At 40.6% G+C, this 17,412-nt stretch overlaps 1 protein-coding gene across 10 annotated transcripts in view; it reads left to right on the forward strand.

Moving 5' to 3' along the window:
* The window catches only part of BBX (BBX high mobility group box domain containing), a 282,463-nt gene that overhangs the window by 258,344 nt on the left and 6,707 nt on the right, over window positions 1–17,412 (forward strand). For all 10 annotated transcript variants that reach the window (XM_089910519.1, XM_089910520.1, XM_022595745.3 and 7 more), the window contains 4 exons: window positions 2,012–2,101; window positions 3,465–3,524; window positions 11,052–11,249; window positions 13,264–13,450. In XM_089910519.1, coding sequence (XP_089766645.1) covers window positions 2,012–2,101; window positions 3,465–3,524; window positions 11,052–11,249; window positions 13,264–13,450 — 535 coding nt within the window. The remainder of the gene's footprint in view (window positions 1–2,011; window positions 2,102–3,464; window positions 3,525–11,051; window positions 11,250–13,263; window positions 13,451–17,412) is intronic.

The following is a 17,412-nucleotide window of genomic DNA, read 5'->3' on the forward strand; positions in this document are numbered from 1 at the left end:
AACCTACATGAAACAGACAATTACTAGAAAGACACAAACTACCTAAACTGACTTAAGAAGAAGTAGACAATCTGAATAGACCTTATAGCTAGTGTAAAGATTGAATTTAGTAATCGAAAAAGTACCAGACCCAGATGGCTTCACCACTGAATTCTTCCAAACACTTAATTAATACCAGTTTTTCATAAGCTTGTCCATAACAATGGAAGAGGAGGGAACACTTCCCAAATCATTCTATGAGGCCAGTATTATACTAATGTCAAAACTAGACAAACACATCACAAAAAAGAAAAATTGTAGACCACTATCTCTAACAGATATGGACACAGAAATCCTTAACAAAATACTAACAAAGTGAATTGATATAAGAAGAATTATATACCGTGACCAATTGGTATTTTACCCCAGGAATACAGGGTTGGTTTAACATCCAAAAATCAGTTGATGTAATTTACCATATCAGTAAAACAACAACAAAGAAAAATCCACAGGATCATCTCAATAGACGTAGAAAATGTAGAAAAAGCATTTGACAAAATTCAACACCTTTTCATGATTCACATCCAACAAACTCAGAAATAAAAGGGAACTTACTAAACCTGATAAAAGACACCAAAAAAAAAAGAAACCTCACAACTAGCATTATGCTTAATGGTGAAAGATTTGTTGCTTTCCCCCTAAGATAGGGAATAAAGACAAGGATGTTCACTCTCACCATTTCTATCCAACATTATAGTGGAGGTTCTAGCCAGGGCAGTCTGGGATAGGGAGAATACAGATGTCGGGAGGGGTGATAGTTAAAGAATATGGAATTTATTTTTGAGGTGGTAAAAATGTTCTAAAATTGATGGTGGCTGCAAATATTTGTGAATATAAAAACCATTTTATTGTATACTTTAGATAGGAGCACAGATAGTTTACCTCTGGCAGGAAGGCAGGGCGTGTGGATGCAGACACTGGCAGCAGGAGCAGCTTATAGAGCTTCTAATTTTTATTTTATTTATTTATTTTTTTTTGTGGTACAAGTGCCTCTCACTGTTGTGGCCTCTCCCGTTGCGGAGCACAGGCTACGGACGCGCAGGCTCAGCGGCCATGGCTCACGGGCCCAGCCGCTCCGCGGCATGTGGGATCCTCCCGGACTGGGGCACGAACCCGTGTCCCCTGCGTCGGCAGGCGGACTCTCAACCACTGCGCCACCAGGGAAGTCCTAGAGCTTCTAATTTTTTAATTCTCCCTTCAGCCCTGTGACTTGGGCACTATTATTATCCCCATTTACACACGAGGAAACAGAAGTTATGGAAAATGTCAGTTTCACATAGGAATATCAGTCAAGTGTAGGAAGCAACCTGCTTTTTGGAGGTCAGTGCTGTTGCTGGCCTTTCTGATGGGTGACTGAAAAATCCCAATTCTCTTTTCTTTATGTGAAAAAACTAAGATACAGTCTGAGACTTCTCCCCACTCCCCTACCCCCGCCACCCTCCAAAAAAAAGTTTGGGCAAATATTTTTCTATTTTTAAATCACTTTTTTTCCTCCTAGAATATCCTCAGAATAGGCTAGAAAGCTGTCAGGCCAACCCAAAAGTTGTCCTCAAACTGCTGTCCTTGTGAAAATCAGTTTCTTAGGAGAGATGAAATGCCAGTGCCATCCTTTCCTTCATGGTATTTAGGAATCTAAAGTAAAACCTTTTCTTTATTACAGACTACATCTACTCTGCTGTTACTGGTTGTGGTCTGTCTCTAGTCACTAAATCTGCAGTTTCTGCTGAGGGAGTCCCAGCCCTAATGGAGGCTTCTGTCCAATATATTTCTAAGGAAAATCTCACTGGTTTTTCAGTAAGTCTAGGGAAGGACGCTAAGCACAAGTTAGATGAGAAAAGATGCAAGATGACATTTTTTGTGAATCAGTTTGCTTATTCCACAAGCTGGGGGAGGGTGTAATTGTTTAGAAACACAGTATTTTTTTATGAAACATTGTGAATTTTAAATATATTTATATTAATATTGTCTGTAGGTCCTTTCCAGTCTCAGAAAAAGAACTTATTCCACAAAATTGTCAGCAAATATAAGCACAAAAAGGAGAAGCCTAATGTTCCGGAAAAAGGTATTGGTGCCTTCCATCCTCCATTAAGATTTCTTGGCCACGTCCATTGTGAATTCATCTTTGAATGATGCTTCACTGCACCGCCTTTGCCTCTACCTCCCCTTTGCTTGCTTCAATGTCATCCGCTCCTGACGCAGGCACATTCATTGTTTCTAGATTCTGCAGCTAATTGCAAAGAGAGATCTTCTTCACTTGGATTCCTACTGAAATCCCATGTTTGTCTCTATTTTCAGAGTTCCATATGAATCCTGAAATTGCTTCTTTTTATTTGTATTTGGTGCATTTTCTAATTTAGTCTTCTTGAGCTCTTCTCCACTTATTTTCTTTGACTATTCTTGTTTTTTTCATGTTTGGCAGCCTTCATAGCAGGACCACATTTTCCTGCCTCCTGAAATCTTACCAGTTTCGTATGCCTATGAAAGTCCCACAGTTGCTATGCTTTCTCTGACACTTGAGGATTCTTGTCCAGGAGGATTCCACTCCTACATCGTAACCTATCTGTCTTCTTTTTTTCTATTTATATACTTTGTCAGACTCTTCCCACCTCCTTCAGTCACATAACTGTTATTTCCAGAGGGCACTAGAAATATATGCACTCAACCCTCCCTTTACTCTGAGCATCTGTCTCGTTTTTATGATCTGGATAGGCCCTTGAACCTCTTCAGGGCTCATCTGAAGATTTGTCTCTTCTCACAGGTCAGGCTCCTATTGTTCTTTCACACAGAAGATAAATCCCATCTGGTTCAGTGTAGCCACGTGTCCTGGAAGTCAGGCTTTTTCTCTAGCATCTCCTGCATGTTAGTGTCGTGACTGCCATGAGCCTGATGCCCATTTGCATCCTACTTGCATGGCCAGATGTGGAGCCTTTCGTGTTTCTGGAATGAGGCTTTAAATGCAGCTGTCTTCCATGTGTAGACATACGTGCCTCTGTGTTCCTGTGTGTAACCTTTTGCTTAATTTGGGTTTTATTTTCACCTCCACTTTAACCTCTTAGTTTTGTTTTGTATGTTAATATTTATTCTCTGCTTCCAGTGGAGAGAGATCACTCTTTAGGTAAAATGTCAGCTTTTATGCTTACCTTTTAACCAATCTTCAGGTTATCTTGATTAAAGTCATAGAAATTATCCAACAACATATTTTTAAAAAGGCAAATTTGTTTACTTTTAATGCATTTCCTATATGGCCTAATTATTTTAGTTGGCAAATGCAGTTTTGAGACTTAAGTAGTTGAAGTAAAATTCTGCTTCATTTGTGTGATAATGCTTTTTATTGAAGTGGTTTTGTGTATTGTCTTATTTTTATAGTGTATGTGTCTATACTAGGGGTAGAGTTTCACTTTCCTTTTCTGTTGTTGTTTTTTTAGGAAGTGGGGATAAATGGTCAAACAAGCAACTCTTCTTGGATGCCATTCACCCTACAGAAGGTAAAAGAAGCAACATTCATTGTATCATTTCAGGTAGTCTGTGCTGGAAATGGCATAAGTTTTGTAGGTTTAAACTGGCATAATTTATATAGGTTTAACCAACGGCATTAGACCTGAGTGTTCATAATTGGGTTATTTTTAATTTTCAAATCAAAACTGATAGATTTTTGATCCTACTAAGAGTCAGGCTGTGTGTCCTGTGGAGTTTAATTTGTGAAAGGGGGATTTGTAAGCTTTGAACCACAATAACCAGAAATTAGAGGTTTTCATAACTGAAAAATATTCAGTATTGCGGCTCACGTTGCAGGCGGGTGCTCATGGGGAGTCAGGGCAGCATGGGGCTCTCCTGGTTTGCTGGACGTGGGTGCCCTGCAGACATGGTTCCTGACCTGAACTTCCTTCGTAGCCCACCTCCCACTTCCTCTAACTGTGATCAAATGGAATGTCCCCGAGGCTTATTGTAGCCAAAGAAAAGTCCCATATTGACTGGTATGATGTTATAGGTACAGATTTTATTTCAAAATTTCCCACAGTCATATTTATTTGTGACTTTAATTCTTCTTAAATATTGAACCCTTAGGTGAATTTTGATTTCGTGGTGGTAAGGAGCCATCCTTCCATTCTTCCCACTGATGCTCTCTTTTCCGTTTAGATATTTTAGAAGAGCTGAACATTTTTGTAGTGCTTAATGAGGAGTCACTTCATTTGAAAACTAGAAGGGACCGTAGTGATCATCGTTTGATTTATTACCCCTTTGATTTACTTATGGGGAACTTGATGAACAAGTCCATTCTCTTGATTTCCAAATGTACCCTCATTTCTTTGTTAAAAGGAGGAAAAAAATTAAAATGCACATGTGGCCTAAGTCATTTATAAAAAAATACTCATGTTTGAAAGACATTTGTGAAAAATATTCAAATTTGAGTTCATTATAAACCTGAACTTCTGTTGTTTGGTAGGCACAGTTCACATGAACTGCATGTCTGCTTTTGTGTCGTTTTGCTTTTATAGAAAATGCCAGCAGTACATCTCTTTTCTGGCTTGTTACTTCACATTTACAACCTCTGTGGAGTATCATTTCTGCACTTTGCTGGCAAAACAAAATATGAATTGTTGTGCTGCTCTCAGCATTAAATCCTAACATCCCCAAATTGACATACATTCACACTTGTGTATTTTAAAAATAAACGTAAGGCACTGATGAACTATCAGAGGAATCTAAAAGAGGCATTTAAGACAATGTTACTCTTTTCTTAAAATGATACTTTTCTAAATATTTTGGTTTTAAACAATGAAAACCCTACTTCATATAAAAGCAGGTATCATAGCATGTGCCAGGGTGGTATAAAGAGCGAAGTAAGTAGGAATTAGGGGACCTGGGTGCTAGTCTCAGATCTGCCACTAATTAGCAGTTTTCAATAGGACAGACCATTTAACCTTACTAGGATTCACTGTCCACATTTGTACTCTGTTGTAAGATATGTGTGTTTAGGGGTGGAGTGAATGAGAAGGCATAGTAATACATGATCTATACATTTCATTTTCCTTCTAACACCTGATGATTTTATTACTGTGATATCTTGAGTGGGTGGTGTGATACTAAAAATACCATATTCTGAAGCCCTAATTTTCTGCACTTTGGAGGTCAGAAAAGCAAATCAATTTTGAGTCTTCTAGGCAGTCCAAAGGGTTTAGTTGGAAATATTTATTATTGTTGATGTTTAATTATATTTACTATTAATGTATATGGAACAAAACTGTGGAGAACATGCACTGAAAATTGCATGTCCTTTAGTGTAGATGCAAATTCATTTTACATGGCCAGAAAAAAAGGAATCAATTTGAGGGTTGGAAGTTAACCAGTAACTTAAAGTGACTTTTTTTGTTATTTATTTTTATAACATGCCCTACATTCACTTGTTCAGGTGGTGACTACGTGCTTTGTAAATTATCTAGGCCCTTTACTCCATCCTCTTTCTCACCTATGTCCGTATCATTGCTTATTAAAAGTTTACCTTGGATATTATAAATATATAAGGACAGAAAAATGAAACCATAATCAGGACAGTTAGCATGTGTAGGCTATCCTGGGCAAAGGTTAGACAGGAGTTGTTTGTAGCTGATGTCTATAAATGAAATATTGACTCAACTGAGGCTTCACAGCTGTTAGCCGCTCCTGGCTTCTGTTAAAGTGGATGACTTAAAGTTCACTATCCTTTCTTTACACCACCCTGAGTATAATTGGCTTTGAATTTTTTTTCCCCAAGATATTAGAAATTTTCAGGTGTTTAGTAATCACATCTGAGGTTTAAATGCTATGCTTATAATCTATTTTAAGAATTCTCCCCATGCTTTTAAAATTCAAAATCGCTAAACCACTTCTTGAAATTTTTGCAGATCAAAAAAAACAGATTGCCTGTAGGCTAGAGTTAAAGTTTTCAGATAAACCAAGATGACCTCCCTCTGCCACTGTGTTTATCTTTCCACCAACTTATGGTGTCATATGTTCATGCTTAAGATAGAGGTTTCTAATTGTAGTAATAATGATGGTGATGATTACTATACTGCTTTATGTTTCCAGAGGGCTTTCACGTATACTTTTTGTGAAAACTAATCGTAACAGTATCTCCAGTCAATTTAAGGAGACCTTATCAACCCCAAATACATGATAAGGAATTGAAGCCTGACCAATGTAAGCAGGAAGGGAAGAAACCAGCACTAAAGTACACTGGCCACTGCAGTTTTGATTTTTCAGGTGTTTGTGGATAGCCCTCATTTGTTGAAATTATAAATGCTGTCTTACAAGAAAAAAAAAAAAACCTAAACCTCAAACTAGGTATCTCTAAAAGATTAGTTTCTTTGCAATACATAAATCTAATTACAGGGGAGAAAAATCTGGTTTTCTAGTTAGATTTTGAAATATGATCCACACACTCAGGCTAACTTGATCTCTTTTCCTAAGTTCAAAATAGTTGCCTTATAATTTCAGCAAGGTCCCCAGGATCTGAGGTAAGGCTCATTCATTTGATTCCTGTTTTCCATTCAGCAGTTAACTGCATTTTCAGCTCATGGGAGCCTAACCCATGGCAGTGAGATTCCAGACTTGGCTATAATAATTTCAGTGCAGGTTTGCCTCCTGTAGTTGGCATGTGAATTCATGACTCTGGAGCACTTTAGTGGCCTCCTGGAGTATAGTACAAGCACAGTGCTGCTTTCCAAAAAAACTTACTCTACATTTTGGGAGCAGAGTTTGGAAAACAAGATAGTCTCTGATTGCCATATTCCTAATGTTGCTCCAGGAATCAGCTCACATTATCACCCTCACATGACATGCTCCAAGTATGTTATGATTATTGTGGAGTGTAAAAATCAGCCCTGTGGACTCGTTTGGTGGTGCTTGGGTAGGTTTGTGTGTTCAATTACAAGCCCAAAGAGAAATGACTAATTTGTTTTTAGAGGACAAAACCTTTCTTTTCTCACATTTCCATTAGTTTGGCAGGGAGGGCAAAAAAGGAGCTGCCTTGCTGTCTTGGTATACAACTTTGGGCTCTTTCCCTCTCTGAGTTTTTTTCATTTCCTGTCCCTCACCACTGTTGACCTGAAACTAATAGACTGCCAGTTATTTCTCCAGCAAAGATGGGTTTATTTTGGATCAGCAGAGAATATAAATTTGAGGTGTACAACCATGGCATGCAAGTCCTCACACGTCAAGGGAAGGAGAATTTTGTAGGCGGGAAAGAAGTAGGTAAGGCTATGGTAAATCAAGTCCGTGGCTTTTCATTGGCTGAGTCCTTGCCAGGAAAGAAGAGAGGAGTCTTTGTTTTTCTGTTGGGCTCTGCTGTCATCACAGGGCATGAGAGCTCCTCCTTCTGGTCTCCTGACTCTGTTTAATTGAGGTTTCTGTTTATTAATTTTTTGCACCACTAAGCCTTTGCTTTGGATCTTGCAGGTTGCTGGGGAGGACAGTGTATGCAAATCTGAATAAATTGTGTCCCAATAGACCACAATTTCTACATATGGTTAGGGTCCCTATCTGAGATCCTTTTGACCAGCTAGTCTGGAGAGGATGATAAAAGAAGTTTCTCTTTGCTAATGTTGCTGGACTCAGGTCTACTGTTCTGTCCCAGACAATTGTGGTTGACCCTTGAACAAAGTGAGGGTTAAGGGTACACCCTCCCCCTTCACCCCCTTGGTCAAAAATTCATGTCTAACTTTACAGCTGGCCCTCCAGGACCTTCATATCAGCAGGTCTGCATCTGCAGATTTAACCAACTGTGGATTGTGTAGTACTATTGTATGTATTTCTTTAAACAGATCCACTTATAAGTGGAGCCGCACAGTTCAAACTTGTGTTGTTCAAGGGTCAACTGTACTTCTTTGACTTAGCCTTCCCCAATTCTTCTCTCCTAGGAGAGGGTTCTCCCTGAGCACCGACCCTGAAGACTGTCATCGGTCTAGGCCGCCAGAAAGACAGGCTGTTCTAGGGGTCACCCATGGGTCAGAGCATGGCGTAGACTCACTCTAACCTTCTCTTCCTAACTCCAGCAAGATCACATTACATGCAATCACATTACATACACATTACATGTTTCTCAAATGTGGATGATCTATAGGCCCTGTGATTACTTCTTGATCTGACAGTAGGTTTCGAGAAGACAACATATAGAAGGGTTGCATTGCCTCCTTTCCAGTGACTTATGAGAACTACCAATGCATTCTCCTTTTTTGCCTCTTTCACTTGGTCTGCAGCCTGATTCACTCAGTATCTCCCAGCCTCCAGACCTCTGGGACTCGATGATCACTTGTATCTATTGGCCGCCCTGCCTTTGACCCCCTGGCTCCTGTCTGCTGGTTTCTGAGCTTCCCCTGGTCTCAGTCTGCCTTAAGGCCTGATTCACCTTCCATTTGCAGTCCCTTTGCATCCATCCCCTTGGCTTCGTATTGTGTTTTTATCAATTCATCTGGAACACATAGGAAAATGAGTAACCCCTGAAAAGAAATTAAAACATCTGACGGCTCACCAAAAACAAAAATCTAACAGTCCTAGTGAAGGGAGTACTCTTCCACAGCCTTGAGACTCTGAAGCTGGCTATAGAAAACACTGGCTAGGACACTGATTCTAGGCTGTGTGGCAAAATGAAAAGAATTTTAGGGCTGGATGGCTCCTTTAGAGCTAATCTAGTCCAGCTTCCTTCTTTACATGAAGAAACTGAGGCCCCTGGTCCCACAGTTAGTAAATTAAAAAGTCAAACGTAGAACCTAGGTCTCTCTCTGACTATGTTGTTTCCATTATCCCTGGTCTTGTAGAAACCTGGTCATCTTTCCCAGACCTCTTAGCCCTTTTCTGGTGTCCATGCCTTTTCTTTGACCTCCTTGGTTTTTCTTTCCATAAGCAGTAATTTGAATGTAATACATTTGGAATCCTGCCGTACCCTTATCTCCACAAGTTCTGGATTTTTCTGGGAAGAGGTTCATGCTTTTTCTGGAAGATTCATCTATGATTCAGTGATCATACTGGAGAGATCACAAGTTTCCCCCTGTAATCAGAAGGGACAACTGATAGGCCTGGATAAGAAACTAGAATTTTGAAGCTTGTGAATATCCAGTAGAGGATGCTGTAAACTCAGACTTTGGCCTCTTTGTATAGGAGGCTTTGAACTTCAGGGCTAATGCAGAGTCATGAAACTCCTTTGGAGTGTTTCTAACCAAATTATCTTTTCATTTTGCTGGTAGATTTTATTGAAGTTTAAGTGTAAAAAAAATTTTTTTTAATGCATATGTACTACCACTGGCTTATGTTAACTGTCAAAGTATAAATAACTAAGATTGTTTGACCTGGGTATAGACCTACAACTTGAAAGGAGCCTTTTTCCTAGTTTTTGATTACTTGCTTGAAAAAAGGTGTTTGGGAGCATTGCCAAATAGTTCTGGGTTTTTTTTTAAGTAACTATTATCTTAAGCCTGTCCACACACAGCCATCTATTACGCAATAATATGGTAAGGCCAAGCCACAAATCATGGTATGATTTCTGCTTTACATCCTCTCTCTTGATGTAATTGAAATTATTTCCCACTTGTTTTGGAATAGGAAGCCTGGAATCAAATGCTGGAGGGCAAAGATGTTACTACTTTATAGCCTCCTTTCTCAAGGATGTACCTCAACCCATTAGGGAGCTATATTAAAATTTTTAAATGAAACCTATGTAAGTGTTTATACCAATGAGTGCATTTTTTCACACCCTGAATTGTTCTTGCTCTGTTCCTTTTATTTTAGCTTTTTTTGTCTTCCTACGTTTCATATATTGTCTTATTTCCAGTATCTACCTTCGTATCCACCTTCTTATGAGCACCACCTGGTATCCTCCAGGTTAAGTTTGCACAGAGTTTGTCATGTCAAAGAAACATGACAGTGTGATTTCCTGAACCACACTCCCCCTTTTCTTTGTTAAAAACAATTTCTATGCCTGTCTTAAAGAGATTGGATAGTTAAAAAATGGAAAGATGCCTCTTTCTCCTGCCCCAAAGCCCTTAGGTCACTGGAATAAAAACAGCCCCAATGAGGAAACGACTACAAATATATACTCCTAAATGCTTGTTGTACTCACATCTGCATATTCTTGTCTTAATTTAAATTAAGGGGGGAGGGGGAGAGACGAACTCCTAAGGAAATGAGTAAGAAGAGACACAGCATTCCCAACCCGTTTGAACTGGAAGCAAAGTCTTTGGTGGCAAGTGTGTTCCTTACTCTTGACACAGTGACTAATAGGGTACAAGTGTGTGCTGTTAAATGATTTGCTGGTGTTAACAGTTAAAATTAGGGTACCTAAAACTAACCTTTCGGGGTGTCCTGCTGACATGTGGTACTTTATTAAATTATCTCCCTAAAGCACATTCACCTGGTCCTAGAATTCAGCCGATGGGAGAGAGTTTCCATAGGTGCTGGCTTCATCAGTGTTTGCTAGGTCCTTACTGAGTACTCAGTGTGCATAAAAGAAAGTTTCTTTTCTCATCAGTCCAACCTGGAGGTTGAAAGCAGGTGTCCCAATGATAAGTGTAAATTTAAGAAGCACATACTTAATCTCAGTATCCTCAGAAGAAGAGAAACTTCTTTTATCACACTTTCCAGACTAGCTGGTCAAAAGGATCTCAGATAGGGACCCTGACCACATGTAGAAATTGTGGTCTATTGGGACACAGTTTATTCAGATTTGCATACACTGTCCTCCCCACCAACCTGCAAGATCCAAACACTTAGAAAATGTTACTCCAATGGCCTCTTAGTTAAGTATTCTCTTAAAAGATAGAGAGGGCATCCTATCCCTCTGTACTTAATTTATCAAAGCACATATTTAAAGAAATATTTGTTTAAAATCATAGTCAGTATTTCTTTTTTCTATCAATACTCTGAAAACTCTAAATGTAAGTTCTTGTTCAGATAAGTCAGGCATTTAGAAATACTTCCTTCCCAGAGCAACGTTGGTGCCTTGTGTTTTTGTGTGTAACGTTATATGGTTTGTCCTTTTTCAGCCATATTTTCAGAAGACAAAAACACCACAGAGCCTGCTTATAAGGTTAAAAATGCCCCATCCATTCCCAGCACTCCAGAGCCAACAACAACGCAAGAACCCTTGGTGGGCAGTCAAAAGAGAAAAGCAAGGAAAACCAAGATCACACACCTTGTCAGGACGGCAGATGGCCGGGTATCACCAGCAGGAGGTACTCTGGGTAAGACAAGGAAGCTTTAGACAGAGATGACCAGAGCAAGCAGGTGACCATCAGGGCCACAGTGGCCAGAAAATGACTATAATCCAACTGTGTGGGTCCTCACTGAAAAATGGGTCTGTCTGTCAGTCTGGTCACAGTAACATTTTCTCTCTCTGGATCTCCTTGAGAACTGGTTTCCTACAGCATTCTAAACATACATGTTTTAGTCCATGTTTTAAAATCATAGCTCTTTTCCCAAGAGCATATCCGGAATTCCTAGGAAGGAAAGGTAGCTTTTAGGACTGTCAGCTACCTTCTCCTTCTCAGCATGCACACAAACAGTCTTAAGTAAATTCCCAAAGATCCGAGACTTTTAAAAATACTGGATGAGTCTTTGTCCCTGGCTCACGTTTTAAGTCATTACAAACCAGATCATCAGGTGTTCAAACCAATGAATTAAGAAAGCTGAGAAAGAAAGCATCCAGCATTTCCTATACCGCTGATTCAGACCACTAAGGGAGCCTGAGAATGCTTCTGGATTTCTTGATTCTCTGGGCTAATCCTGAACCAAATATTAACTTACGGTGAATTTCTCCATTTCAGTCTTGGCCTGTGGTCTCTTTACTGTTCCTGGTGGCCTCTGTGGAATTGCCTGAGGGGCCCGGCTTAAGCGAGTGACACTGAGCATCCCCCCTCTTATCTAGGGGTGGTACACCAACCAAACATTAGTGGGCTTAGCTGCTGCCTTTCTTCCTTTCAGCGCCTCTAGCGTCTCATTCTATCAGCCCTGAAGGAGGTGTTCCCCACCCCCCTTACCCTAACCCAGTTTCCAGACAAAGGTCAAGGGTCCATAATGACTTCTGTAAATAGCAAAAAAAAAAATGTTTAAATGAATGCTTTTTGAGAATATTTATAAATAACTGATTTAGGTTAATCTAGTTGGTAGACTTATTGTATGCTGAGATCGAAGTCATTTAGTGAATTTTGTGCACTTGTGTTTTGCATATGTAGATTGTTAAACCTTAAAGTATATTAAAGACCCCCAATTTTACTGTCATATACGAAGTGAAACTCAAAGAGGTGGAATTTTGTTTCATAACACATCGAACCACTAAGTAGGGTGAGGATTAGAATCTAGTTTTCATGATATTTAGCCCAGCGGGCTCCTCTCTCCTTCCCTTTCCACTCTGGATTCTGCTCTGTGATTTTCACGTTGTATAAATTGTTATAGCCTCATTTTTGCTCTAGGAAGAGTGAAAGATCTTAGAAAAGATTCCCTTTTATGTAGAAAAGCATATAGCACTTCATGTTCTAATGTATGACATTTACAGCCTTTATCAATTACTTTCTGTAGTTAAAATGTTTTATTATAAAAACCATGGTAAAGATTACTCCTCTTCCTCTCTAATGGCTGTATAAAGTGTACTTACTTCCAACAAATGTATTGGCATAGCATTTCAGCCACCTCTTCATAAATACCAGAGGGCCCTTTGCTTCCTTTCAGTAGGTCTTCAGAACAAAAATAACAGTTTAGGATCTCATTGGAACTGACTAATCTCACTGGGATTAGTTTAGGCTATCCTAAGTGTCGGTAACACAGCATACTGAATGCCCACGGTGCATAGTAGGGCATGCTGTGGCCTCATCAGGAATGTTTGGTCAGTTGAGTTTTTAAGGGCCATTTTACAGCATCCACTGGCCCCTCTGCACAAGTCCCTAGGGTTTTATTTTGGCCATGGTCCATTTTTCCCTCTTTCTCTAAGATTGACCTATTCTTTGTTCTTGGATAAAACACAGCTCCTCCACTCAGCTTCAGGGCATGGTGCTGCCCGTGGTTGCAGTTGAGCTTAATAAAAGAGTCTTATTCCCATGGAAGAAGAGATTCTGTAAAAGCCTTAATATTCGGTGGATGACAGAAGTGAACAGTAAAGCATATTAGCTCATTTCACATTGTCTGACACTGAGTTTTCTCTGTGTCCCTTCTCTGGAGAGGACAGAGCGATCCCTCTCGTGATGAATTTCCCTTTCGTTACAGACGACAAACCAAAGGAACAACTGCAGAGGAGTCTTGCTAAGGTGACCGAGACAGGCTGCAATGACGAATGCTCACACAACCGGGAGGCCACGGAGACGCGGAGCAGCACCCCGGAGATGCCAGCCGTGTCTGCGTTCTTCAGCCTCGCTGCGCTGGCCGAAGTGGCCGCCATGGAAAATGTGCATAGGTCAGCAGTGGGAAACCTCGCTGCCCTGGGTTCTGGGGATCCTGTTCAATTTCACCCCCTTTCACGGAACATGGGTGGAGACAGTGATATGGAAGCCCAAATCGTCCTTTCTGATGTGGTTTGTGATATTTTTCACAATGATTGGGGTTCGGGAGACTTTTGTTTACGAGGTGTTAACCAAAGTATATATACTGTTCAGCAGTGTGGGAAAATATAAGGGAGTTTTGCCCACCAGGTATTTTACTTTGAATATAGTATTATTCTGTGATTAAGCTTCATTTCTGAAAAAGCCTGAGAGAGCAGAGAAGCAATATTATCTAATCATTAAAGCTTTAGAGTCAGGTCTCAGACCTGAGTTTGAGTCCTACCTCTGTCACCTGAAAACTGTAAGGCCTTGAGCAAGGCCTTGAGCAAGACCATTCACTTCTCTATCCTCTGTTTTTCCTTTTATACTATGGCTGTAAGTGGTTCGCATTTCATAGAGATGTTATATAGAATAAATCTAGTGTCCCAGTACTGGCACATGGTAACACCCCCATTGAGGATGGCGTTGGTGGTACTAGCGGAAGAAAACAGTGTGGTTCAGGAAAAAGAGCATCTCAGCATCTGACTCATGGAAGGCAGAAGGCCTGGATTTTTCTTCAGCTCTCCGTGTTTGTTAGAAAGTCATTTATTTCTCTGGGCCTCAGTTTTCTCATCTTCTGTTTAGTATAACAATATCCCCAAAGAATCACAAAGTTGTAAGGCTCAGATGAGACCAGATACGAAAGCCTTTTGAACTCAGTGAAGTCCCACAGAAAGTATATTAAGTTCTAAGTATATAATTGGGTGTTCTGCTACTTAATGGATCCTTTGGGAAGATAAAAAAGCCTTTTGTAAATTCAGGTATTTCTTGTTTTTATTCAAAGTGGATTACCCACAGATGAGTTCTTTCTTAGGTTTTCAGTCTTCAGCCCAACAGAGCTTGAAATCTACCCCAACGTGTCTACCCATCTGTCAGGCTCCATTCTTCACATCCAGGTTTAGGAGACCCCAATGGAAGCTTTGTTTGCCTCTTGCTGTTTACCTGTCATATTACAGTTCTAGTGCTTCCTCACAAATAGCCTCTAGATTTTTCCAAGAAGTCAAATTCCTTTTTTTTTTTGCGGTACGCGGGCCTCTCACTGTTGTGGCCTCTCCCGTTGTGGAGCACAGGCTCCGGACGCGCAGGCTCAGAGGCCATGGCTCACAGGCCCAGCCGCTCCGCGGCATGTGGGATCTTCCCGGACCGGGGCATGAACCCGTGTCCCCTGCATCGGCAGGCGGACTCTTAACCACTGCGCCACCAGGGAAGCCCTCAAATTCCTTTTCATGTGTACACTGCAAGTGCCTAATAGCAAGTGAATGGTGACAGACATTGTTAAAATCTGCTCAGGTCTCTGAGGGAGATAATGCACAGACACTTCTCCACTCGTGAAGTTTTACAGTCGAGCACAGAGGACAAACTCATAGCGCATGCAAAAAGAATTAAAAATATGCCTGAGTGTTATTAAGTGCCCCCATAAATTGTGGGAATAAGAGGTCATGTAAGAATTCAGAGGGGGGTCATAATCCAGGGCTCAGGAAGGGCCACCACACAGTCAACCTTTGCTGCTGCCAGCGTCCCCTTCTGAGCACGACTGGTGACACCTCTGCTCTGTTAACCAGCCGCCTCCACCCCAGTGACTTTCAGCTGCAGCAGCAGAAAGCGGCAGCAAGCCTTTCCACTGTCACCACCACCTTCCTCTCTGTCCTGCGGTCACGTGGAATCGCTTACTCCCGTCCAGATAAGCCCGCTTCTTGCCTTTGTGCGTCCTCCTCTCGGGTGAACGGCCTGTCTATCTTTTGTCCTCTTCTCTCAGTCTTCCGAAGTCCTGCACACTCGCTGTGCACACCTCTCTTAGACCAGCTGCCACACTGGGTTGTAGTTATTTGTTGATGCATCTGTCTCCTTCCAGTACGCTTTGAAAGCAAAGCACTGGTGTTATTCTTCATGTACACAGCTTCCTTAGTTCCTGTTACGCAATGGACGAATTAACAAATGAATGGCTGAATGAATAAATGAGGTGTTCTTGAGAATGACTGCCTAAGTTAGCTAGCAGGCATAGAAAAATGGTGTTCTTTTTTTTTTTTTACACCTCCCATTAGCAAGAAAAAATACTGCCTATTAGAATTTTACTATCAGGCTTCCCTGGTGGCACAGTGGTTGAGAGTCCGCCTGCCGATGCAGGGGACACGGGTTCATGCCCCGGTCCGGGAAGATCCCACATGCCGCAGGGCGGCTGGGCCCGTGAGCCATGGCCACTGAGCCTGCGCGTCCGGAGCCTGTGCTCCGCAACAGGAGAGGCCACAGCGGTGAGAGCCCCGCGTACCATAAAAAAAAAGAATTTTACTATCAACCTAACAAATGGCTAGTGTTCTTACTATCTAGGCAGACAGACAGCCTTGGAGAATCTTAGTTGTAACTTCAGCGGTTAACCTGTTAAAGCAGAGATCCCAGCCATCCCTCCCCCTGCAGGCTTAATGTAATTGTAACTGGGTTGCACATCAATTAATTATTGCTTAGGCATCACCTAGTTCATAATTTAGAGAGTGGTCGACAGAGTTAGGGGTAAACATATATTACCTGCATTCTTGCCACAAGCAATCTTAATATTGGGTTCAGAAACCCAACCTAGAAAAGCAGTTTTACAGAATGCAGGAAGTAGGAAATTGGAATTAACCTTTGTTGAGAGCCTGTTTATTTACTAGGAGTTTTATAAGGATGAAGCTCATTACATTTATTCTTAAAATCAGCTCTGCCAGGTGCGTCTTTTTAGTTCCATTTTAATGATGGTACAGGTGGTTAATTAACTTGCTAAGAGCACACAGCTAAACTTGAGTTAAGATCTGAATCCAAGTCTTTGAACTTCATTGTCTTTGCCTTTGCTCCAGTGTGCCACTTAAGCAAGCATCTGTCATGTCATAGAGATTCATGGGGAATCTCACCTGACCTTCCCCTGGGAGCGGGAACCATCACTTCGTGGCAGCCACCTCATGCTCCTACCTCCTTTTCTTTTTCCACTGAGTAAGCTGGGCTTTCACCCCAATTTCTCTCTCTCCCCCTTGCTTGCTCTTTTTTTTTTTTGCGTTGTATTTTTCATCTTTCACTTATTTTTCTTTGTATGTTTCCTTTTCCAATACTTGTTAAAATTCTTTTTCGCTTTTGTAATATTGTTACCCATTCAATCCTAAAAGTAAAAAATAGCATTTTAATTTCATCTTTCTTGAACAAAGAGTTGAACATATTGAATAGCTGGTTCTTACAGCATCCCCACATAAATAAACAGATTAATCCAGAGGCTTGATTATAACACGTTTTGTTTTTCTAAATTCCTAATATCTTAAGCTAAGTGATCATTGGATTCTGAAATCCCCAAATGTAATCTATCTGTATTAATTTTCTTTTTTGTTCATCAAGAAAAAGAAAATTAGATATAGTTATGGAGAGATACAATTTGAATTTTAAAATAGCTCCTTTTACTTCACATAATCTGAAGAACATACTGTATTGAAACGGTCAAACCAGTGAAAACACTGCTGCTCTATCCCATATTTTCAGCACAGTGCTGTGCACTACAGACCATCGTAGGCCAGAGCAGTGAGTATGCATTGTTGAGGCTTGGGAAACCTATTAGGAAATGTGAAGGAGGTGCCCAATCCTATCTTTTTAGAACGAGAAGCTCTATAGAAAGTACCAAGAAATTTTCTTATAACCATGAAGTAAATCGTATTTTTCTTCCTACTCATTAAACAACAAGCTGAATGAAAAATAACTGTTTGATCTACATCTGTTTGATGTAGATCCAATCCAAATGATATGAATTTTTTAAAGTCTTGTCTAGAGTTCTTTCCCCATATGTGTTGATTTTGGCCCAAGTTGATTGGATTTTCTCACACACTAA

The sequence above is a fragment of the Delphinapterus leucas genome, chromosome 4, assembly GCF_059928025.1.
Source record: "Delphinapterus leucas isolate spDelLeu-1000000601 "Yukka" chromosome 4, BTC_Dleu_Yukka2, whole genome shotgun sequence".
Classification (NCBI taxonomy): domain Eukaryota; kingdom Metazoa; phylum Chordata; class Mammalia; order Artiodactyla; family Monodontidae; genus Delphinapterus; species Delphinapterus leucas.